We start from the raw sequence: 22,995 nt of genomic DNA, 5'->3' as shown, positions 1-22,995 counted from the left end.
AAGAAACCAGTTAAAATATTCCAAGCTAATGTAAATGTGTTCAGTTAAGAATAAAAGCAGCATGCCTTCTAACTCAGTAAATGTCAGTTTGCTGACTGTATTGACAGTATTGTGTGTGCTTATCTTATAAAGTCAGTACGTGGATGGGAGACTTCCTGGGAAAAACTAAGGTTGCTGCTGGAAGAGGTGCTAGTAGGGCCAGGGGGCATTCACCCTGTGGTCTATGTGGGTCCTAATGCCCCAGTATGGTGACAGGGACACTATATTGTAAAAAAGCTCCATCCTTCATTTTGTTAATTACAGCAGTGTCTTAGTCTTAGTGCAATAAGGCATTTTGATGGTTTTGGATGATTTATGTTTTTCATGCCTCTCCCTCAGGTATCAGCTTTAAACCTGAGACTCAACAAAGAGTTAAATATATAAAGTATTCATTAAAGGTGGGATTAACTGTTTTTTATTCATGCCTGGGAATCTGTTGTGCAGTTGTTTCATTATGCTTGTGTTCAGTTTAGCTCTTGGTCATGATTGTTAAATTAATAACACAAACAATAACTACAATCAGATGTGAGCCATAACTATAGCAATATTATTCACCAAATACACATTATTAATCTGCTAATTTTCACACCTAAAGAAGACTCCACATCCGTAATGTAAACATTTACACAGCTCCCGTTTTGAACACTAAGTACTTGGCTTGCTAGGGTACTGTAAATGCATTTTAATTCCTTTGTAGCTCTCCTAGTGTTCATGAGAAGTGTTAGTAATTGGAGAACAATTCTTGAGGAATACCACCACCCAGCCACAAAAAGCATTATGAATGGTTATTGTCAGGTGTAAAGAGCTTTGGATTAATCCTCTTTGGCTGAGGGCCAACCACATGACTGTGGGAGGAGAAAGTCAGGATCCCCAGCAGAGCACAGTGTTAACCAAGGGCTGGCTGCCAGGGTGGAATGGGGTGGAGTCTGGATGTGAAAGAAGAACGATGAGAGGAGGGGTTTTTATAGCATTTTGGGAAGTAACATCAAGGAGGATTTCAAGAGCTGCAGGAGTAAAGGAGGGTTGCTATCATTACTCCTGAATTTTCATTAAAAATGCAATTAAAATGTTCTTAAAGATTAAAATGATATATTTATTAAAAATCACATATACTCTACAATGATGTGACTGGTCACATCCCATTGGTCACATAGTTTTGTAAGATGTAATATGAGTATGTCTATACATACTTTGTTTGCTAAATCCTTTATTTGTTTAATGAGAAGTTGTATTTTACCAAAATTGACCCTTTATTTTTGAAAATATAGGCTTATAACAGATATGAATCTGTTGGTGTGTCCAAAGTTCTTTGGAAAGTCTGGTGCTACTCTTCAGATTGGGTCAAACATTTAACTCTGTAAGCCAAAACGTGCAATTCTCCCAAAGTAGCAGAGGAAGGACATTTTTGAAGAATTTGTAAACTCTCATTTAACATGCATTCAGGTCAGCAAAATGCTCTATTTGGTTGAATTTTTATCTGCTATTAAAATGGTATAGATACTGTTACAAATGGGGGGATTACGAAAGTGGTGAATATCAGGAATTGACGAAGCGGTTTAGTCAATCAGTGAAATAATTATTCATAAACCCTCCACTTGTACGTGATTTCTAACCATATATCCAAGGGGCTGGTATAACTAGAGGCACATTTATTCTTTATTCTCTGGCACAGCTTTGTTGAGAGGAGTAATACACCAGGCACACTTGGTTAAAACAAATATTTATTACAATAAACTACACAAAACATACAACACACAAAAGTTACATTATATACAGTATTTACAGACAAGGCGCTTCAGAGGCCTAACATTCTGGTCACCCAGAAAACTCCAGACTGCTACTAAGCACTAAACTCTTAATATGCCCACAGAGGCCACGCAAAAGATGAGCTACCTTCTCACTAAATACAAAGCAACCTGCAGTTAAATCTCTCTCTCTTTCTGCACCCTGGATGCCACAAAATAAATGGGAGCCTATATCCCTATCCTTAAATGCACCATAATCAGGTAAGATGATTCTAACTGAGGTATCTTTTACCCAGGAAACCCAAGTTCCCTAAAACTTCAAGTTTTTTAAATTCCCCATTTTAAGAGAAAATTAGTGTCCTTTACTGAGAGAGCTTATAGTGTTTTTCCAACTTGATTTCCCTTAATTATAGGCGTATCAATGGAATGCCCAATTAGCAACATTAGAACAATCATTCTGTGTCTGATATGTCTTTCTATGGCTAGTGGTCTTTGCAAAACAAAAATGCAAAACTTTGCATAGAGGTTCCCCAAGTGGACACACAGATTTTAGCTCACAAATTTCTGGTGCCTTGCAAACCCTGTTCAGTAACAGACCTAAACTGTTTGCTATAGACCACAGCTTTTTCAAGACAGTAAAGACAGAGGTGTCCATTACTCATTATAAAAAAACAATTCCCTACTCAAAATAAGCTCTTCAGTATGGACCACTGCAATTCACTCTTAAAACTTTAAGAAAACCCTTAAGGTACAACAAAGGTACAGATACTGTTTTTAACATTTTAAAAATATAAAAGTGAGAAAACATGTTACTTTTCCTTACTTTCACCAAAGTGACTTTGTTTGAAGTGACGCTAAGACATAGAACAATGAGGGAGATTTGGTCCCAGGTAAAGCTGTAACTCAAAGCCGAAGTTACCTTTTACCTAGAAAATGCTGGCAACATTAGAGCTCATAGTCTCCACTGATTGAAATACAATACTCTTGTAAACCTGTGTCTCCATTAACAGGTTGATTATTATTATTAAAGATGTAGATATGTACTAACATTTATACAGTATAACAGCACTAAACCAATAGACCAGAGACCTACGTAAACTCAAGAGTTACATTACAAACAGAACAATAATAGTTTTTTAAAATAGGTTAATAATAAAACTTAAACTTTTTTTAAAAAGTTTTTAAAACTTAAACTACTAAAAGAAAAACCTTTGGCATGTCCTTCACTAAAAATTAAGCTCAGTAACAATGAGGCAAAATAAATGATGCCAAAGGACATTAAAACAAGAAAACAAATGTTAAAAAAATGGAAGAACCAAAAAAATACAAAAACAGTTTCTACTGTGTATCAAAATAAAACAAAACAACAGAACTGTAGTGCATCACACTACAAGAACAAAAAAAACATCCTAAAGCATAAAAATGTTTAAAAAATACAGAAGCTGTTAAAAGACAACAAAAAGACTGGTATTTAACATGTATTGAAATCAGCATCACTTAAAACAGAACCCGAGATCAGTCCAGTTTCTTTCTTCCTGGGGTATCCAGACAGTCACTGGTTGGTCCTTTTCTACCAGGTTTCTCTAAACGGTACCCTCATGTGAGGCCAGATCACCACAGGTGGCTTTGGTCTGCCCAACACAAGAACAGGCCTGGTTCTCTTAAGCAGGGTTACTGGGAGTGATGCTGCTCTGGCCTGAATCAGTGCCTGCTGGCTCATGTCGGCACTGCAGTGTGAGCTCCCAGGTGGTTCAAATTGGTGCTGTTGAACTGTGCTGAAAATGTGTGTAGGAGAAATGGTAGTGAGACGGATGCTGTCTGGAGACAAGATGGATTTCGTGTCCTGCCTGTGTTCCTGCTGCTGTGAGACGGGTGGATCAGGGATGAATTCAGGGCTCCCTGATATCTGGCAGAGCTTGTTTGAGGATGCAGAGCGCCCCTCCATGCTGTCTGTGTCTCTGATGCAGACAGATGTAGGAAGTGAGACCTGCAGAAAGAAGTGCGTTTTCAGTAGAGGGCTGCTGCTGTGGAGCTGGTGGCTGTGTGGCAGTCTCTGTCTCGAGTGGTGGATTGCTGTCAGCAGTCTTTGTGCTGTAAAACATTCTATTGTGGACTGTTCTAGCTCTGACGCTTTTTCAGTGTTAACCTCCTGCAAGACGTGTCTTTCCTGTTTAGAGAGCAACTCACTCTCCCCTGTTTCTGCTCCAGCTACCTGGTTGGCACTAGTCTCACACACCTCTACTTTTCACTAACAGCATTCACAGCAACACCTGTCTTGTCCTCCAGCATTATCACTTCTGATCTCACAGTCTTTACATCTGGAGGTTTAGATGACCCTGGCACCTCTCATGTATCAAATTCTCTCCCAAATTTGAACACCAATTGAATGTTTTCTAGCTGTTTTTGAAATGCACTCATAATCCACATAAATATGGTTAGATGATCCTGTGTTAATGCCTTTGTAAGTGAACTATTACTCAAATATAAAATCTACCTCTGTAAATTCTTCTTCTTCTTCTAAACTGTTTAAAACAGCGAACAGAGAATCCCGTACTGACACCAATTGTTACAAATGGGGCTGGACAGATATTTTAAAACAATGACACACAACAAACACATAAAGTTACATTATATACACTATTTACAGATAAGTCATTTCAGAGGCCTAACATTCTGGTCACCCAGAAAAGCCCAGACTGCTACTAAGACTGCTACTATTAAGCACTAAACTCTTAATATGCCTACAGAGGCCACACAAGAGATGGGCTGCCTTCTAACTAAATACAAAGCAACCTGCATTTAAATCTCTCTCTGCACCATGGATGCCATAAAATAAATGGGAGCCTATATCCCTATCCATACAATGCACCCTAATCAGGTAAGTCAGGTATGAATGATCAAGAAGTAGGGGCTCTCCCCTGGCACAAGCTTCACGTCCCAACACAATATATTGTGTCTTTCTGCCCTTCTCCTTTGCAATCATGAATCCACAACTTATCTTAGCATGCCTAGGCATGCTAAAATAAACTTAACATTTGTTTCTGCTCAAGGGACCCCCAGACTTTAGCAAACATCCTCTCTGCTTTGAAGTTATAAGCTTATAAGTGTTTACTCTTCCCAGTGTCACAAATTTTATCTCAAATCTAAGAGACACTTCTCAGTCACCCAAAGCTGTAAGAATACTAATTTGCTTTTATTTGGCAATCTCTAGGTTCTGGAGAAAAATGTCTTTCAAAGAAAGTGATGTACAACATTTAAGGGGGAATGCTGTCAGTTTGAGAGACAAGGGGCTGTTAAAGAAATTGTACAAAGCATTGTCCGTGGCAAGACAGAGGTTTCAAGTTCTGGTTATCAGATAAGAATAATATCTAGTCAGAGCACAAAAAACAAGTTTATTGGAATTTGTGTGCCCCTGTTTTCATTGAGAAATGAACAATAAAACATACACACTTTTATTTGTTTTGACACACAATAACTCCATTCATGTTAAACCTTCTCCCTCCCTGTGTTTAAATATTGAAAAGATTATTTTAAACTGTTACTTGGACAAGGGTGCTAACAATGGGCGGATGATGAATATACAGTGAAATTAGCTGTTAAACAATGTTCACTACATAAGAAGGTTCAACAATGTTGGTGATTTTTACTCTTTTCACAATTCTCTTTGAAAAAGCTTATTTTATTTTATTTTAAACAAAGCTTTTAATCATTTTTTCCTCCACTTTTCTGTTGTGATACAGTAAGTGTACACACTGTGTGTCATAACCTTCAGACCTACTGTTTTACACCTTGAGTCCTAAGTATGTTTAGTAGTCTTGTATGTTTAGCAGTATAAAGATTTTAGAATAAGGCTGGTCTATGTCATAAAAATAACTTTGTCATTGGCAAAATCTTTTGGTTACGCCAGTAACATTACATTTCCTGTCAATATTATGTGTAAATTGTTGGATGGTTTCTGTTATATTTTTAAAGTTGTTCATGACATTGTATGAATCTTAAGTGTACTTACCATGGCTGTTTATTTCAAACAATAAGGATGTTCTATACACAGTTTGTGTTGGTCTGCCATCACTGTACATTTCTTCACAGGTATGTTGTTTATCCACAGTATTGTTGTTTTTTGGGGTTATGGAAATGTATCATTGAAATGATCTACTCTGTACTTAAAAGCTTAAAACAATAGCTTAGGGAATAAAACATAGTGATGAAGATGACTGCAGCCACTACCACTATTACCACTGCAGCAGAGTACTATTAAATTATTACAATTGTCCAATTGTAAAACCTTTTCAATTTTTCAAGGACTTTTCAGTTTTAAAACCTTTATCTCCCTTAGAACACAACCAAATAAATATATTGCTAGAAAGTTTATGTTAATTACATTCTGTAAAACAAACATATACAGTACATACACAAGAACATTACAATTCATTACTTCATTAGTCACGGACGTCGGAAGGGATGAACCGTGGAATGGCAGGAGAGCGGAAAAGACCCTATGCGAAGCAGCGGAACGATTTCAGCCTTTCAATTCTGCCCACAGCAAACCCCAGCGTTACACATTTCTTTCTTCCTCATCTCCATCACCTATTTACTGTTACTTGGAAATTTTTCATTCCCACACAGTCACCACACACACAAAACCCCCGCTTGTGCCCTACAAAATCCCTTCCTCTGTGTCATCAGGAAATGATGTGTAAAGTTACTGGGTTTTACTGCTGGTCTGTTTCTCCGGCTCTGTGTCCAGTTCAGTCAGGCAGGAATAGCACAGGATCTGGGTATACCTGGTGATAGTGGCTGAATAGCAAACACCAACCAAAAGAAAGAGAGACAGAGAGACAAAAAAGATCCTTAGTCAACATCAGGTGAGTGCACAAAATCAGAGCTTACTTACATTGAAAGCTTATAAATCATAAGTCCTATTTGTAAAACATATAAACATGTAAGTTTAATTGTTTAACTTTTCATATTCATTATTCACGTATTATCAGTGGACCTAGGTCAAGATTAAAAAAGGCAAATATGAAAACCATGTCACCATCTTTTTAAAAGATTTCCATCTTTTTAAAAAACAAAATCATTCCACTCCTTTCACTTTCCCTATCCATATCATTCATTTCCACTTCATGTTTCCTGTCTTAACACTTTCTCTGAGACAGCATAACCAAAGTTGTCAACAATGAGCACTGTTGGTTGATTTCTACCAGTTAGGTTTTTAGAATGTACCGATTTTCTTACCCCCTATCCAAAGAATAATCTTAGGCCTCCTGTCTTCAGGTAGATAAACACCAAAGAAATACACTGGAATCCCCGACAGGCCGATGCCAATTCCTATCAGAGAGTTGATGGTGTCTCCATACAGAGGGACTATGACCAGGAACAGACTGCACAGGCAGTAGATCACGGGGAAGAGGAGAGTCAACTGCATGGAAGGGATGTAGAGTTAGACCTTGATAGAACCCACTGGCATTACCTCACATACTGTACCTGCTCCCTGAAGTTATGTATTTTCTGAAGGGTAAAAAACTGAACTGAACTGGCTGATACTGTAATAATTTACTGTAGAAGGCTCTTGCAATCAAGGGATAATTGAAAAGCTCCTTGTTTTCTTGCTCAAAATAGTCTAATGCCTTCTCGGTGTCCAGAAGAAACAAAAGACCATCTATCACTTGCTTCTGAAATACCTGAATAACATTAAAAAGTGTTTGGACAGTGTTAGATGACTTGCAGCCTTTAATGAAGCCAGACCAATCTTCGTTAATTATCAAGTACAGCTGCCCCTTGAGATGTGTCACAAGTATTTTTGACAGAAGCTTGAAGCCCATATTTAAAAGTGCAAGAGGCCAACTCTTTTGGACACTTACCCTTCTAAAGAATTAAGGAAATATTGGACTTTCTCAATGATGATGGCAAAATGTTACTTTCAAATGAATTATTAAACATATTTAGCAAGGAATCTACCAAGAGGTTCTGAAATTCTTAATAGAACTCACTGTTTAGCCCATCTGGGACAGCTGCCTTTTCTGATTGTATCCTTTAAATAGCTTTATAAAATTATCATTATAATTTCTGATTTATGTAGATTTGTAAAGAAAGTCTTATTAATTTTATTTTTTTAAAAGCTTAAAAAGTCCCTTTTCTGTCAATAATTGAAGCAAAAATTTGAAAAGCAGCCTTCTCTTTGGTAAGATAACCTATATATTTCACCATGTTCAAATATCCTATGCTTGACAAGTCTCATTCTGTGTCAAAAGGGAATCTAGTGCAGAATGAAGGGCAGACATTCCTTTTAGTCTATCTGAAGAAGTTGTCAATTTTGATTCTAAGATCTTTAATTGGAGATTTTTGTGCCTCTTGTTGGCTGCATAAGACATAACCAAACCCCTTGGAGTCTTCCATAATAGAGATGAGTTGTCAGTGGATTGGGTGTTGATAAAAAAAAATGACTTAAACTCTGAAAAGAAACAGGAAGTAAAATTATGATCTTAAAGATATCTTTAAGTATGAAGGCATTAAATCCCCAAAGTCTAGATTGTATTGAAGGGCTCTTAAGTCTTATGGTGAGATAGATATACTGCTGCATCGTCTGACATAACTTTTTACAACTGTTTACAATTAAGCTGGAGACAAATGTGTAGAAGCCCTATAAAATAGTCAGTTCTCATACAACATTTATAAGGATTGGAGAAGAAGATGTACTCTATCTGCTGAGTGTAGAGATCTCCTTGCTTGTGGTGATTGAGTCAATTTACCAGAAGGAAACCTATCCATTAGTGGTTTCAATTGACAAGTCCCCTCTACCTCTGCTCTTGGAAGTAAAAGAAGAAAAGAAGATCAATCCAACCCACACTGCTAAAGCAGATCAGTCTTTTGTAGTAGGGCATATCAACATCAATATCAATATCACTATCAATATCAATCTTCTCTTCAGAAACGTCAGCACTTTCTTTCTTTCTTTCTTTCTTTCTTTCTTTCTTTCTTTTAACAAGCATACGATTCCCCTCAATATTCTAAGTGTATAGCTGTGTTACTAACCATAATAATTGTTGCAAATGTCATAAAGGTCTCCGAAGCATACAGAAGACATTCTGCTGGTCAGAAAAATGTATATAAGAACTGAGTTGATCAATTCTGTGTTTTTCATGCATTAGCTGAATCTACAGAGTTTAGTTAATTTCTAATAATTACGAAAAACACAACTGAGCTTTTTAACAACAGGAGCAGTCATTCACTACAGATTTCTAGGTCTTTTGCCAGTCTTTGCTTTGTCTAATTCTATTTAGGCTTACTCAGAAAATTGAAAAATGAAATGTTATAATGAAAAACTGTAAGATAATGTGTCACAATGCAGTTGTGCAATGAAGTACATATTTATTAATAATTAAGTTTAAGTCATATGTTACTGTCAATTAAATATCGGAGCTGCTTTAATTCATATATATTACCTTCACAGGCCTGGGTCTGTCAGGCTGAGTGATACGCAGGTAGATGAGGCCCACAACGGACAGGCCAACAAATAGCCAATAGCTGAAGCTGTAGTAGTTAATGAGTAGGAAAACATCTTCTACACAAAGAAACACCAACGCCATTAAGCCCTAGAGAGAAAGGAACAGCTTTCAAAACACTCAAGATGAAGTAAACACATAGGGGTCAAATACAGTGTACATTGGAAAGAAAAGATATACAGAACAGAAATAACTTTTACTAAGAAGTTAAACCAACCGTATTGTTTACTCATTAAGGCACAATCAATAGAAAGAAAGCTAAAGTAGCAATTCTGTATTATTGCTGTTTAAATTATTCTTTTTATGGTTTATCTAGTTTACTTTCTTTCCTTCTTAGTTTTTTTATTTTTAAAGCCAGCACAAAATTGTTATACTGTTATAGCTCACATGTGGTCAATAAAGCACCTATGATTTAAAACCTATTTCCCTCCTTCTAGCATATTTAGCAATATGATTCGGTTAGCTTTCTGACACATTTGAACCTAGAAATTATAATTGCACTGTTTTTACTAGGTACCATAAGTATTAGAATGAAATAATAAAATGTGTGGAAAACAGAGCTTAGCCAAGATTTCTTGGCTGTTTATTTGCACATTCTTAGTGTGGTGGTTCACAAGGCAGAGGTGCAGTATCTGGTAACACTAGAAACTACTAATGGGACTCTTTAATGAGAACTGATTTCTCATCAGTTATTACTGAGTCTCACTATTTGTTCTTTACTTTAATACATGTTTATCCAATATCTCACCAATTTAATTTTAAATCATATGATTATGTCCACTATTATTGCATACAGACACCGTTCAACTTTTATTATTAATACATATACAGTACATATTTTTTTTTATTAATACATAATACTTTTGCGAAACACTGTATGAATCAGAATAGATTTTGTCACACATTCATAGTTACAGTAGGTCATGGCACTGAAAATTGTTTGAACGTTTTCAGCGATAGTTGTTTTCTCTACTGTCTTTCTTCTTGGGTTTGTTGTGTTCAAAGTTCCTTCATACCCTAGTGAATGTAGTTGAGTTTATTGTTTAGTTTATACTCAAGGTCCACATTAACTTGATGAGCTAATTGATAAATTATCTAGTGACCTGTACCTTTTGTGAGCTAGTGAATGGATTCCAGAAATAACTTAATTCCAGCAACAAAGAAATCACATGCAGAGAGGAATATATGAAGTAGTGATTTGAAATCCCTTCTCTTTTTCTCATACATTGTAGGAAAATACAATGTAATGACTATACCATGCTGAAAAGAGAAGAAAGAAAAAACAATGTTTCGGATTCACAACATTTCTTCTCTTTTCAACATGGAATGAGCCTATTACTTGTTCCTTTGCAGCCTACGCATGCTGACACAGCTACCCACATGTAATGACTATTATCAAGATCTACAGAGATTCCTTTCTCTCAGTCAGTCTGAAAGCTCATAAAGCCCTTGCACTTACATTGAATAGCAGTGCAGGGACTGGAGTGAAGCGCTCAGCATGGATGAGACTTAAACTGTCAGGGAGATGTCCTTCTCTTGCTCCCACATAAAACAACCTATAAACAGAAAGTCAGGAAATCTTCTGAGAAACCTAAAGCAATCTAACGGTTAAATCTTTTCACTATCTGCTGTTGTATCTCTTATCCCGTGCAATCTGGCTGTAATTTAGCATCTTACACACTGAAGCCTATTATCTGATTCTGTTAACATTTTGACAAAATGGTAGATGTACTCTACAAGCAAAAATCTAGCTCAGTAAATTTATTACAAGTTCTCAGTTACACAACACTGGATATTTTTGTGTTGTTGTTTTTGAAAAGTTATTGTTTTTGAAACAGGTCCTTAATTGAAAGGGAGCATAATGGTTGGAGGTGACAGATGTTCTCCTAAATTGTGTGTCCTTCCCTGGAAATCTGCTTGCCTTAATGACCTTGTAGCATTTCTACTGTAATTGTGTCCTAAGAACAAATTCTCCTCTCGTCATTATTGCTGTGAATTTATCTAATTTATTTCTAACTTATTATTATACAGCAGACTGTGATATTCTCAAGTGGTCCATCTTTTAGAAGTGCTGAAAATAAGGTTGTTTCTGTTCCTATCTAAAAGATTTGTTTCATCAACAAATACCTGGAGGCAGCAATAATAGAGGCATTTAACCCTCCATAGCATGACATGGCCACAGCAATAGGTATAATCCAACTGGCATGTCCCAGGACTTCATTTCCAAATGTCTGCAGGAAAACCAACAAAACACATAAAGAAGCACTGCAAATGGGATTTATCTATGATGCTACTGTATTTATACAATAATTCCATTCATCCAACCATTTTCTAACTGCTTCTTCCAATTCAGGATTGGTGGCTATCCTGGCAAGCAATGGGCACAAGGTAGTGTCCATCCTGGGCAGACAGACACACATATGTACCAGGACCAATTTTCCCAGGAGCCATTTAACCTACCAGTATATTTTTGGAGGATTGTAGGAGGAAACCAGAGCACCTAGAGGAAACTCAAATGAACGCGGAAGAAGATACGAACTTCACTGAGAGAGCACCCCATTTCCAGAATTGAACTCAATGCCCCACAGTACAAGATATAATTAAGCAGAATATCAACATTTCTTTTGAGTTGTGCTCAAATAAATCTTAGTATGAACTAATATACACAACATATTAAATATTATAAATAGGTAAACAGTTTAAAAAAACATTACAAAACATTGTTGATCTCTTTGTAAGCTTTCCACTTCATTTTTTACTTCATCTAGCAAATCAGTCAAAACACTGACACAGCTACCTACTTGAATTTCTATGTGTCTGCCAGTAGAGGCAGCCTTGCAGGGCCTCAAAGACTTGCAGATAGTTCACCTGGTGTCTAGTGGTTGCATACAGTATATACAGTATCTTTATATTTTATATATAAATATATACATTTTCAGATTTTCAGATGGGTTTCATTACAGGGGTCATTTGTGTATTGAAGGATGTGTAAGCTCTGGGAAGCAGGGGGTTTGTGTTGGTGCAATGTGACCTCTTGGACAGACTTTTAATTGAGGAGGATTTGCTTTGTTTATAAGGCGTTGTGTTATATCTGAGCTTCCATGTGTAAAAGTTCCTGAGCTATACTATTCAAGACTCTGTAGCCTACACTTCTTTTTGGTTTTGTCTGTCAGGGGAAAATGGCATTTATGCTGTCCCCCAGGCTCAGTGTGTGGTGCTGCTCAGGCCATCAAAGTACTGAACAGATATCTGAATAGCATAAGAAGTTCAAAAGTTAGATTCTCACATTCTAATAACAAATGATATGCAATACTGCAGTGGATAGTAGAAGTAGAAGTTGGCCCATCTACTCCATTTGGAAGTTAATAGTGAATTGATCTAACAATGTTATTAAATCAACAAGTAATAGGTTTATTCCATGCTGAAAAAAAGAAGAAAGAAAACACAACGTTTCGGCTGTGGAGCCTTCTTCAGGTGTGAGAAAGGACACACCTGAAGAAGGCTCCACGGTCGAAACGTTGTGTTTTCTTTCTTCTTTTTTTCAGCATGGAATAAACCTATTACTTGTTCCTTTGCAGCCTATGATTGCTGACGCAGCTACCCACCTGAACTACTACATGTTATTAAATCTTTTTGTGAGAGGTCTGGGTTTTGCTTCACTATAATGGGTGGATTAATCGTTCCAGCCCCCCACATCTCTTTGTGTTAAGTGGTGTCTCCTGTTCCAGGTTTTCAGTAAATACACACAAACATATTTTCTCCTTGTACCCTCTTTTTATGTTTTATGTTTTATTGATCATTCTGAAGAAGTCTTGGTTTATTGAACCTTTTGAGGATTTTGAATACTGGCATCAAGTCTCCTCTCAGTCTTCTCTGTTACTACAGACACTGGAATGTAGGAAGTAGCTATCCTTTGAATTAGATGTTAAAATGAAGTCCTAACAGCTTGGTCAATAAGAGCTCCTAATTGTAGGGGTATTCACCCCATTGTCCTTTTACAATTTTACTCTGGACTTCCCTTAAATGTGTGTAGTGAAGCAACATCGTGCTTCTCTGTCTTCTGTGTAGTGGGGCTGCTGTGAGTACTGGCTACCATGCACCACGTGTGGTTGGAGTTGCACCTCAGTGAAATATGTCTCCTCCTATAAAGCAAATTCAATACTACAGCTTACCACTGCAACGGCATCACTGGATAAGATGGATGGCATGTCCAGCACCACATAGTAGGCCACATTGGTGAGAAGGTAGATGATCGTCACTATTGGCATGGATATAGCAATGGCAAGCGGAAGATTCCTAGACAATGAAGAGATGAGACAAGTAGTTATTGTAAATAAAAACAAGTGAGATAAATAACACATGCATAGGGTATAAGAATTTAAATATTGCTTCAGAATAATACAATTCTATTAATCGGTATTTTAAAAACTGAACAAAGTTTTTTCAGTTTTTGGTGCATCTTCATGAGGAATGATCTTCAGTATCTTAAGCTAAGAATGTAGCTTTCATAGTCCTTCTATTCAAAATTCCTTCTATTTGCTGTTTTAAAATATATGTCTAAAGGAAGTACTTCACTTTTTAAAAAGTAGTGTTACTTATCCTCTAGAGATTCACAGTCTTTGCAGTTTTTATGGGGATGTGACTGAGGACCTGGAAATATCACTAGTCTAGATAGAAATAGAAGGAGCCTAATTCAGTTATAAGAAAATAAAAAAATATATATATTGGGATGTGATTAAACGGCCCTCTAGCTCCCTAGCTCATTTGATTTCTGGCAGCTAATGTATCCCAAGATCTCATCAGCTGCTACATGAAAGAAGCCAGGGTACCTTTAACAAGATGGCTGGGTAGGTTTGTCCCCATGATGTTCCCATCACTCATTGTGCAAAATGCACCTCCTGTTCTCAAGCTTAAGTGAACATCTCTAATTGGGTGCTATTTACACACAAAGGGGCAATTTCAAGATGGCATGTACACAGCAGGGAGTGAACACTACTATTTGGAAAAATTGTTTGCACGGTTCTAATATTTCCTTTGCTGCAATGGCTGAAGTATTGCAGTAGTTTAGGTAGAGGCTGAACCCCATTAATATTTGTGTTTAAGCTCTACATCCCGGGACTAGTCAGGGCTGTGCCAATCTGAGATATGAAAAAAACAGCTTACCTTTCCGGGTTCTGGATTTCTTCTGTGACAAAATTAAGGGTGTCCCAGCCAGAATAGGAAAAGAGGGCCGAGTAGAGAGCCAAGGCTATATGTCCTGTCTGCACTGTGGAGCCCTCGAAAGGATTGTCAAAGTTCTGTGTATCTCCTACACGACAAAACAGAAATTTAGTCCCTAACAAGCCTGCTTGGCCAGAGTTCCTGCTTTTAGACAAAGCAACAAATTTGTGTTACTGTAAGAGGGCTTTGTTTATTAGACCTGTATTGTAATAATACAGTATATTCTTTATTTTTGCAGAAATTATCAATGATTTGTTTTCCTCAACATTTATTACTAGGCTTAAGATCTACTGTGTGTTATATAAATGTCTAAACAATATTAATTATGTTACATGAGATATTGCATTAAAATCCAAGAAGTGTATGCATGTTTGTCCCTTAAATAAATACATAGTGCATCACTCCCTACAGTCAAGCATTGCGGTGGCCGCATTATGATATGGTTCTGTTTTCTTATCAGCAGGAACTGGGAAGCTTGTCAAGGCTAATGGAACCATACTGAAGTATGGAGAAAAGTAATGACAAATCTTAGAAGAAAACCCTCTTCAGGTCTAAAATAAAATTTCATCTTTCAGCAGGACAATGTCACAAACAATGTCCTTTAGTGGCCTAGTTAAAGTTTTGGAAAAGATGCTGTTAGGAATCTGTAGAAAGACATGAAAACAGGTGTACTTTACAGTAAATTCCAATCAACTTTAGAAAGCTTGAGCACATTAAAAGACAAAAAGTACATCAGGCCAGTGCCCAAAGTGACTAGAGAGTCACCCAAAAAGACTTATACTGTAGCTGTAATTGCTGACAAAATTACTTCCAACAAAAAGGTTAACGGGTCTGAATACATATGAAATCAACATATTTCATATTTTTCTATTTAGTTTTTGCTGACATGCACTGTAACTCATCCTACCCTTAGACATCTTCAGTTGGATTTTCGGGTTTTGAATTAAATATTACAGTAAGCTTAAAAAAACACTTGCATTATTTTTATTTCACAAAATGGGATACAGGAAGGGTCGGAATATTTTTTCAATTCACTGCTTTTGCATGACATTTTGTTATTCCTTTCATGCCATCTTGGATTATAAATATCAGGTAAATGAACAAAGAAAGCAACAAAAATGATAAGTGGGACAGATCCACAGAGACTTTGAATCTGTGCTTTGTCATAAAGTGCTCTCTAACATTGGATCTCATTGCAGTGTACAAGGGCTGACCAGTTTTCTTACCTTGGATGATTTTTGTGAGTCCCACAGATATGATTAAAATAAGGGCTGCCAGTTTGGCGTAGGTAAAGATGTCTTGTACCATAGTACCCCACTTCACATATGCACAGTTAATGAAGGTCAGCATGCCTAATTGGCAGCAGAAAAAAAGGAAATAAGTCAGTTTTTCACAGGAATCAATGCAAATTAGAAGAATAAATACTCCCTCCAAATATTTAATGTGAAGAAATCCGTTCTCTAAGAGCAGTGCCCCAAAGAGTATAGTACATCGAATTTATCTCTTTACATTTTCTTTTAATATAATATGCTCTATTTAATTTCAGTGTTATACCGAAAGCAAAAAAAAGAAGAAAACTCTAGAAACTTTCCTTGGACTGTAAATTGTGAAGCAGGGGGATTAGGGAAATAACACACACCTAACCTCTGACAGCTTGTCACAACGACATTAAGAGCTTGATATTAAATTAAAGCACAGTCTTCACAATACAGTTTGAAAAGGCCAACTGGTTTTGGAAGCTCCTTATAAATGAAACACATATATGTAGATCATAAATCATCACACTCTAAATGGGCTAGACGAGACCCTGAAGGATAACGATGGGGTCTTCACTACACCGGCTGGATAGAGACCAAGCAACCACAGGTAAACATCATGGCGGAGAGGTCTGTCAAATGGTAAATAACCATTGGTTTCAAGTAATATTGTACATTAGAGTGTGTGTGTGTGCCTGATATTGAACTGCTGTTTCCTTTACTTCTCAAGAGTTTTTAGCCAGCTTTTTATAACGACTGTTTATATCCACCCTAGAGCAAATGTGGAAGAAGCATCTAAAATGATTTTTAACATTACTCAGAAACAGGATAATACATTCCAGGTGGATGCTGCACATTGGTGGTGGTGGAGGAGAGTCCACATTACCTGTAAAGCGCTTTGAGTGGAGTGTCCAGAATACTAGTATAAGCAATTATTATTATTATTATTTTATTATTATTATTATTATTATTATTATTATTATTATTCCCAGATTCATTTTCATAATGTGGTTTTGGGTGATTTTAATAGTTGCACACATAGAGCAAAATGATTGGGGCAAATCATATAAACCTGAATGCCTTCTACAGAATTAGGGTTATAAAGAAGACAAACAGCATTGTGGAGTATGTGGCTTACCCTGTCCAGTGTGAATTTACACTATCTCCTACTATCTGGGAGATGCCTCTCTGTTCCCAGGTGTTATGATAATAGACTTGGGAAATCTTTCACCCCTCAAACAAAAGGATGTCACACCCTCAAACACTGTAAAATAACTTTCTTATCTCCTGTAACACTGATGTACTGTATTCTTTGTTGGTAATATTTGTTTTTGTTTGATTGATGTGTTGGCCTCTGTAGTAAAACAAATTTCCCAAGGAGATAATAACACTTGAACTGAAAAATTGAATTGAATAAATCAACAGTAGATGATTAAATCATACATATCAATGAGGAATATGGAATTAAAGCAAAAAATGTGCTGAGATACAGTGACCAGAAGATATTTAAGCAAGTACCAGAGGACCCACCCCAGTCCTAAAACTCAATTTTCTAATCCCATGTTATGTCATGGTACAATAACTCAGGAACACATATTCTCAAGCCCTTACTTAATGTAAGTGTTTAAAAATGATATATTTCTGTTCAGGATTTTCAATATAATACCCAGGAAACTTAATTCATACAGGAAACTACAGCAGTGTGTCTATTTCATATTAAGATTCTATACAATTCTATTTGAAAAAACGCTACCATTTGAAGTACCAACATGCTCTGAAAAGCTATAATCTGATCAATATGCCTATATTTTTAAAACTCCAAATTGCTGTAAGTAAAATTAATCTACCAATCTTAGTTTTGATGCACCCGAAGAAGGACGCACTGTTGCAATTATGTGCTTTTTCTATTTTCTTCCTTTCTAAAAATATATATCTACCATGTATACTGCATGTATATTTTACTCTTGTTTCTTATTCAAAGAACTCTAAGTTACTGAAGCAGATAATTCATACACAACAGTTTTTTAATATAAAATTAAATGTAATAATGAAATGAGACAGCCTTTAGTTAATAATTGCATCAACGGCTGAACATTTAGTTCTTGCTAGTGCAAGTGAACATAGAGAGCAGATTCAGAAGCTGGTTCGTCTCTTAAAAAGAAAACACCCATCAACACAGAGACTATCAATAAAACAACAGAATTATATTTCAAATATGTGTTTCTTACTGTAAACATGCATGGAATTTTTAGGATTTTACCTTGCATTTCCATTTACATTCTTGTGCTTCAGCATGACCTCTTGGAAAGTCTAAATTCTTTTTTGTGCTTATACTGTATATAGGAGGTTAACCTGACAAATAAACATCCAAATAACTAATAACAAGAATTTAACAGGAAGAAAGAATGAAGAATGAATGCAGAAAATAAATCTTCTCCAGGAAGAAACACAACAGGCTCTGAGAAGATGTACTTACAGAGGCAGGCTGCTGCAATAAGTCGTACTGCGTCGTATGGTGGCTGGCAGATGGGGAACATGGCCTGAACCAGGTAGTTGGCGAAAGTAAGGGCGATGACAGCCTGAGTGGATGGTTCAATGATGAGGAGGGAGGACCATAACCTGATGAAGGCTATGAACCCACCAAAGGCCTCCAGGATATAGGCATAGCTGGCTCCTGATTTGGTGACTGTTGTGCCAAGCTCAGCATAACACAGGGCGCCAAAAACTGAGAATATACCCCCCAGGGCCCAGATGACCAGAGACAATCCATAGGAGGCGCTGTACATGAGAACCCCCTTTGGTGAAACAAATATCCCAGAACCAATCATATTGCCCACAATCAGGCAGATGCCATTCAACAGCGTGATTTCCTTCTTCATCTGCATCTTCTCTCCCGTTCCTTTCAGGTTCTCATCGATGGATGTTGCATCGTCCCTGGAGCACAAAGTGCTGCCCCAGGAAGGCATTTCATAAAGTTTCTTCTTCATTATTCACAGAGAAGGCAACTATAAAAGAAATATAATTAAATCAAAACTTTGTACTAATAAGATGTAACCATTTCTCAGAGGCACACCAGACAACATTAATCTACAAACATTCCATGTACATGTTGGGTCCAAGGCCTCAACTACATATTAATTTACTGTAAGCAAGTTACTTACTTCTTGTGCTATACAATATACATAAACTGAGACCTAAAGGTGCATGCTCTTGTCACCAGCTATGTAGCATGGTTTTTAGCATTTGGATTTATTTTATTATGCAAACTGCAAAGGTTGCTGTTTCTAGGTATTTGGCATATTAATTTCCTTTTCCAATCTTTGCAGGATTCCTGAAGGTGATTGTGACGAATAGAGAAAGGGATGGCAAATAGTGTTACACAATGCTCTGAAGCCCATTGGAAAATCACGTTGTCCATTTCTGAAGTCCTGACACTTCAGGGATCCTAAGCCTTTTAGTTTTAAGTTTTGTTACAAAGAAATTGTAGGGTACCGAGCTTTCAAAATGGTATATATTACAATTTTCATCTTCAGATAATAATAATGCTGAATTTTATATATATAGTGTTTTTATACCAAAGGATCCAAAAACACTTGTTAATATAGGAAAGGACATGTGCAGCAGTCATTATACACTAGCAGTTCTATTACACTACAGGCCAGGTAGAGAGGTGAGAAATTGATCCACTGGTTGAATTAAGAGGTAATTTTAGGTAGTCCAGATTGGATCTTCAGGGTTAATATCTCTACTCTTTTGAACATTGGCTTAGGATAATTAATGACTAAATAACCTAGACCTTATCACCACACTGGCGAAGTGGACAATGGAAATTCTGATCCTGATGGAAAAGTGCCACCTACTGGTCTACCAACAACAATATACAACATCTACATACAATAGAACAAGTAAAGGTTTATTCTAATGCTGATGCACCTACCTTCTTGATCTACAAACAACAGCAACCTGTTTTATGTTCTAAAATTAATTTTTAATCCTTGAAGCATCTCAGAAATGAAAAGCAGCAGGTTCATACTGTGATCATACGTGTTCATACAGTGATTTAGTTTAATATTTTCTATTTAAATGTTATTTGTTGTGAAAAACGATTTTTCCAAATGCAATTAAATCAAATATGAAATGAAACACTTCCTCTGCTACTCCACTTCAGGTTTCTACCTAAGGACCCCCAAAATCTGGTCAGACAGGTACAGTTTAGCCCCCTTTCCAACAAAGCTTTGACTGCACTGGCAGGACCCCACTGTCCTCCCACAGAACAGAACAGAAGTTCCAAATGAGTTCTATCAAGACAGGCCAGGAGCAGTGATGTCAGACCACTGTCAGCCAGATCACCCAGCCAGATCCTTTACTGCCACTGTGAGTGGCACAGATAAGAGTCCTAATCCAGGAAGTATGCTTAATGTGAACACAGAATAACCCTCTTTAGAATAATGGGCAAGCAGGTTGACCTGTTCCCAAAACTTAATAACCTGTACAACATCAATCTACACTTGATAAAGTGGACAGTGATGACCACCTTTGTAAGATTTTGTCTAAGTCAGATGTCTAAGGACATCTTAAAGGATCATTTGATGGTTAGGGTTCTTGGATGAAGATTTTAAATTAAATATTTTTTTAGGGGATAGCCTTTTTTACAAAATTTAAATTCCTATTCCAAAATAGTACTTCCTGTATCTGCTTCTAAGGGCTTATTTGAAGCCTGTAATGCATACATAGTACATAAAGGAATAAACAAATTGTGCATTGGGGTGCAAAGACAATACTGCCATAGAAAAACATTGCAGAATGGAGACACACCTGTAGAAAAAAAAGAGCCCAGAAGTATTGTGATTAAAACCTAGAACGAGCAACGTCTATTCTCATTAAAAAGTTACTGAATCTGATTTTACATACTTTACAAGAGGATATTTACTGTTGGATCATTTGTTTCAAATACGGTTTATGGTATGCATTAACGTTCTTACAGAATGGTTAATTAGGTTATTGGTGGCTAGCCGCTGCCCTGGGAAAACAGTTGCATTCTCCTGAGGGCTCATGGTTTTCCAGGGCTTGTCACTCTGAACAGATCCCCTTTTTATGATCCTTCCTAATAAGCGATTATGTTTTCAATTATTCAATTGCTATTTCCTCTATTTAATGCTTAGGCAACCATTCATTATTATTCATTTTCTTCCGGTTCTTCATCCCAGTTGGAATACTCCTTCCACTCTCTCCTTGACCCTGCACAGCAGCTTCATCTTTGAGTCTTCACTTGCCAGCCTTGCTCTCTCAGAAAGATCGGTGTCTGTGTACTGGAGAAACTGTTTGGAAACTGTTTCCCCACTCAGTTAACAAATCGATCTGCACCAGAGTTTTCAGGAATCCTGTCTGGATTCTCAAGATTGATTATTTTGCATCCCAGATGTTCCAGTTTATCTGCGTGTTTGTTAAGAATCTATTTTTATGCCCATTGCTCATGACATAGACCAACCCAGACCCCCAGCAATGGAAAAATACAAAAAACATGGGGGGCAATTAGAAAAAAAATAAAGGGGATTTTGTGGGAGAAGGTACAGTGTCAGACTGGCACCCCAGAACCCTGGCCACCTGATCCCATGAAAATAAAGTATAAAAATGTCAGAAAGTATAAATTTTCATCTGACCTACAGTATATACTGTATCTATATATAAAGCTAGGTTTAGCTTTAGGCTAACTATACAACCTGAGCCTAGAAAGGATCCCAATATTATTTAAAGGTAAAAAGCAAATAACCCACCCAGCTGTTGTTCCCTTGACTGCTCACTACACAATGTTGAATCATCATTATAAATAAGACAAAATATATTCTTATTAAAGCCACAACTTTCACTCTCTCTTTAGAAATATTATTTTTAATAAATTATACTAACTTCATACTCAGTTTGGAAGGACAAAAGAAAGGTAGATATATATGTTAGTAAAATAAAATAAACCAACCATAGTTATTAATTATACGGAGAGCCTTTACAGTTTCTTCTAGAAACCTCTGGCACATACTGTAATAAGCACAGAGTAGTACAGACAAGTGATACAACATTCTGTAATTTTCAGGTCAGAAAGATTTAACAGGGCACAAGCAGAAAAAACACATATAAACAAAAACAAAAAATAGAGCAAAACTTACCTAAAAAGAACATAAATTGAGAACAGCAGTTCAAAAGGCTAATGCCATAAATACACTTGTCCTTTTGATTTAGGTATAGTCAACAACAAAATGACAGCATATACTGTATGTGAGGCTGAAACAGTAATCACAGGAAAACGCTCATGAAGTCTTTAGCAGAAGGCCACACAGCTCCAACATGTTTTCAGACATAAACAGTCTCAGGTTTCCTCTATTCCAGGAACTGTGTGTCTAGAAGATAATATTTTCAGCTGTTTACATCATGCAGCCTTCTTACCACAAGATGGAGTACAGCTCCAGTTCCCAGATGTTTACAAGTGAATAAGATAAGATCACTCTATTAGCCATATACAATTTCTTGCATTAGGAATTTGTCTTTTCACATACTGGAGCAGCTGGGGTTAAGGGCCTTGCTCAGGGGCCCAACGGAGTAGGATTCCTCTGCCAGCCATAGCATTTGAACCAGCAACCTTCCAATCACAGGCACAGATCCATAGCCACAGTGCCACCAATCCACCCTGAATAGACTGCCTCTGAAAAAGTAACTGAAGAATACTGATTATGCAGTGGATTTTAAGATTTTCCCTATTCAGGGATGAGTGAGAAACAGCTGAGAATGTTACTTGTGATAAGGAAGCTACTGTTCAATTTATACCTTCATTAATGTTACCAAACAGAATTGTTCTTATCAGACATATGCTAGTTCACAGCCCTGCACACAGCTGGTGAGTAATTTCCAAAAGACAGAGGAAAACAGATATAAATAATTTAATTATTGTGTTTCCAATATGTTAAAAAGGAAAACAATATATTTTTCTTTTGTTATTTTTTAACAGGAAAAGCAAATAATATGACTTTTAGTTTATGTTTTGTGACAAAATATTGGTCCCCTGGACAGAATCATGGTCAAGATCAGTATTATGGTGTCATAGTTCGGTTTAAAAGAACAAGTAATAGGTTTATTCCATGCTGAAAAGAGAAGAAAGAAAACACAACGTTTTAGCTGTGGAACCTTCTTCTGGGTTTAGGTTGGATTTAGTTCATAATAAGGATTACAGAACAGAGAAAG

The 22,995-nt window shown here is 36.8% G+C and overlaps 1 protein-coding gene across 2 annotated transcripts; it reads right to left on the bottom strand.

Annotated features, from left to right (window-relative positions):
- Positions 1 to 5,156: 5,156 nt before the first annotated feature.
- On the bottom strand, positions 5,157 to 22,267 carry LOC148657284 (Y+L amino acid transporter 2). 2 transcript variants are annotated; one of them, XM_088643340.1, is made up of 10 exons: positions 21,927 to 22,263; positions 18,242 to 18,770; positions 15,736 to 15,861; positions 14,453 to 14,597; positions 13,462 to 13,585; positions 11,417 to 11,520; positions 10,749 to 10,845; positions 9,230 to 9,379; positions 7,023 to 7,206; positions 5,157 to 6,581 (listed from the first exon to the last, which is right to left on the bottom strand). In XM_088643340.1, exons 2-10 carry the CDS (start codon positions 18,750 to 18,752, stop codon positions 6,487 to 6,489), a joined length of 1,536 nt encoding a protein of 511 aa, XP_088499466.1. In that variant the 5' UTR covers positions 18,753 to 18,770; positions 21,927 to 22,263; the 3' UTR covers positions 5,157 to 6,486. The 2 variants fall into 2 exon arrangements, with proteins under 2 accessions (XP_088499466.1, XP_088499467.1); XM_088643341.1 differs by lacking the exons at positions 5,157 to 6,581; positions 7,023 to 7,206 and adding an exon at positions 7,213 to 8,587 and having other exon boundaries at positions 21,927 to 22,267.
- Between the last annotated feature and the right edge of the window lie 728 nt (positions 22,268 to 22,995).

Source organism: Lepisosteus platostomus, chromosome 8 (assembly GCF_059453375.1).
Source record: "Lepisosteus platostomus isolate fLepPlt1 chromosome 8, fLepPlt1.hap1, whole genome shotgun sequence".
Classification (NCBI taxonomy): domain Eukaryota; kingdom Metazoa; phylum Chordata; class Actinopteri; order Semionotiformes; family Lepisosteidae; genus Lepisosteus; species Lepisosteus platostomus.
Note: the sequence above shows the minus strand (reverse complement) of the source record. Positions and strands in the feature narration are given on the sequence as shown.

What these genes read in the sequence shown, in the direction of transcription:
- LOC148657284 (XM_088643340.1), bottom strand. Translation starts at nt 18,752, where the DNA reads ATGAAGAAGAAACTTTATGAAATGCCTTCCTGGGGCAGCACTTTGTGC. An exon ending in ACAGACCCAGGCCTGTGAAG is followed by an intron (nt 7,207 to 9,229) that starts GTAATATATATG and finishes CCTTCCATGCAG; the next exon opens with TTGACTCTCCTCTTCCCCGT. An exon ending in GATTATTCTTTGGATAGGGG is followed by an intron (nt 6,582 to 7,022) that starts GTAAGAAAATCG and finishes TTTGCTATTCAG; the next exon opens with CCACTATCACCAGGTATACC.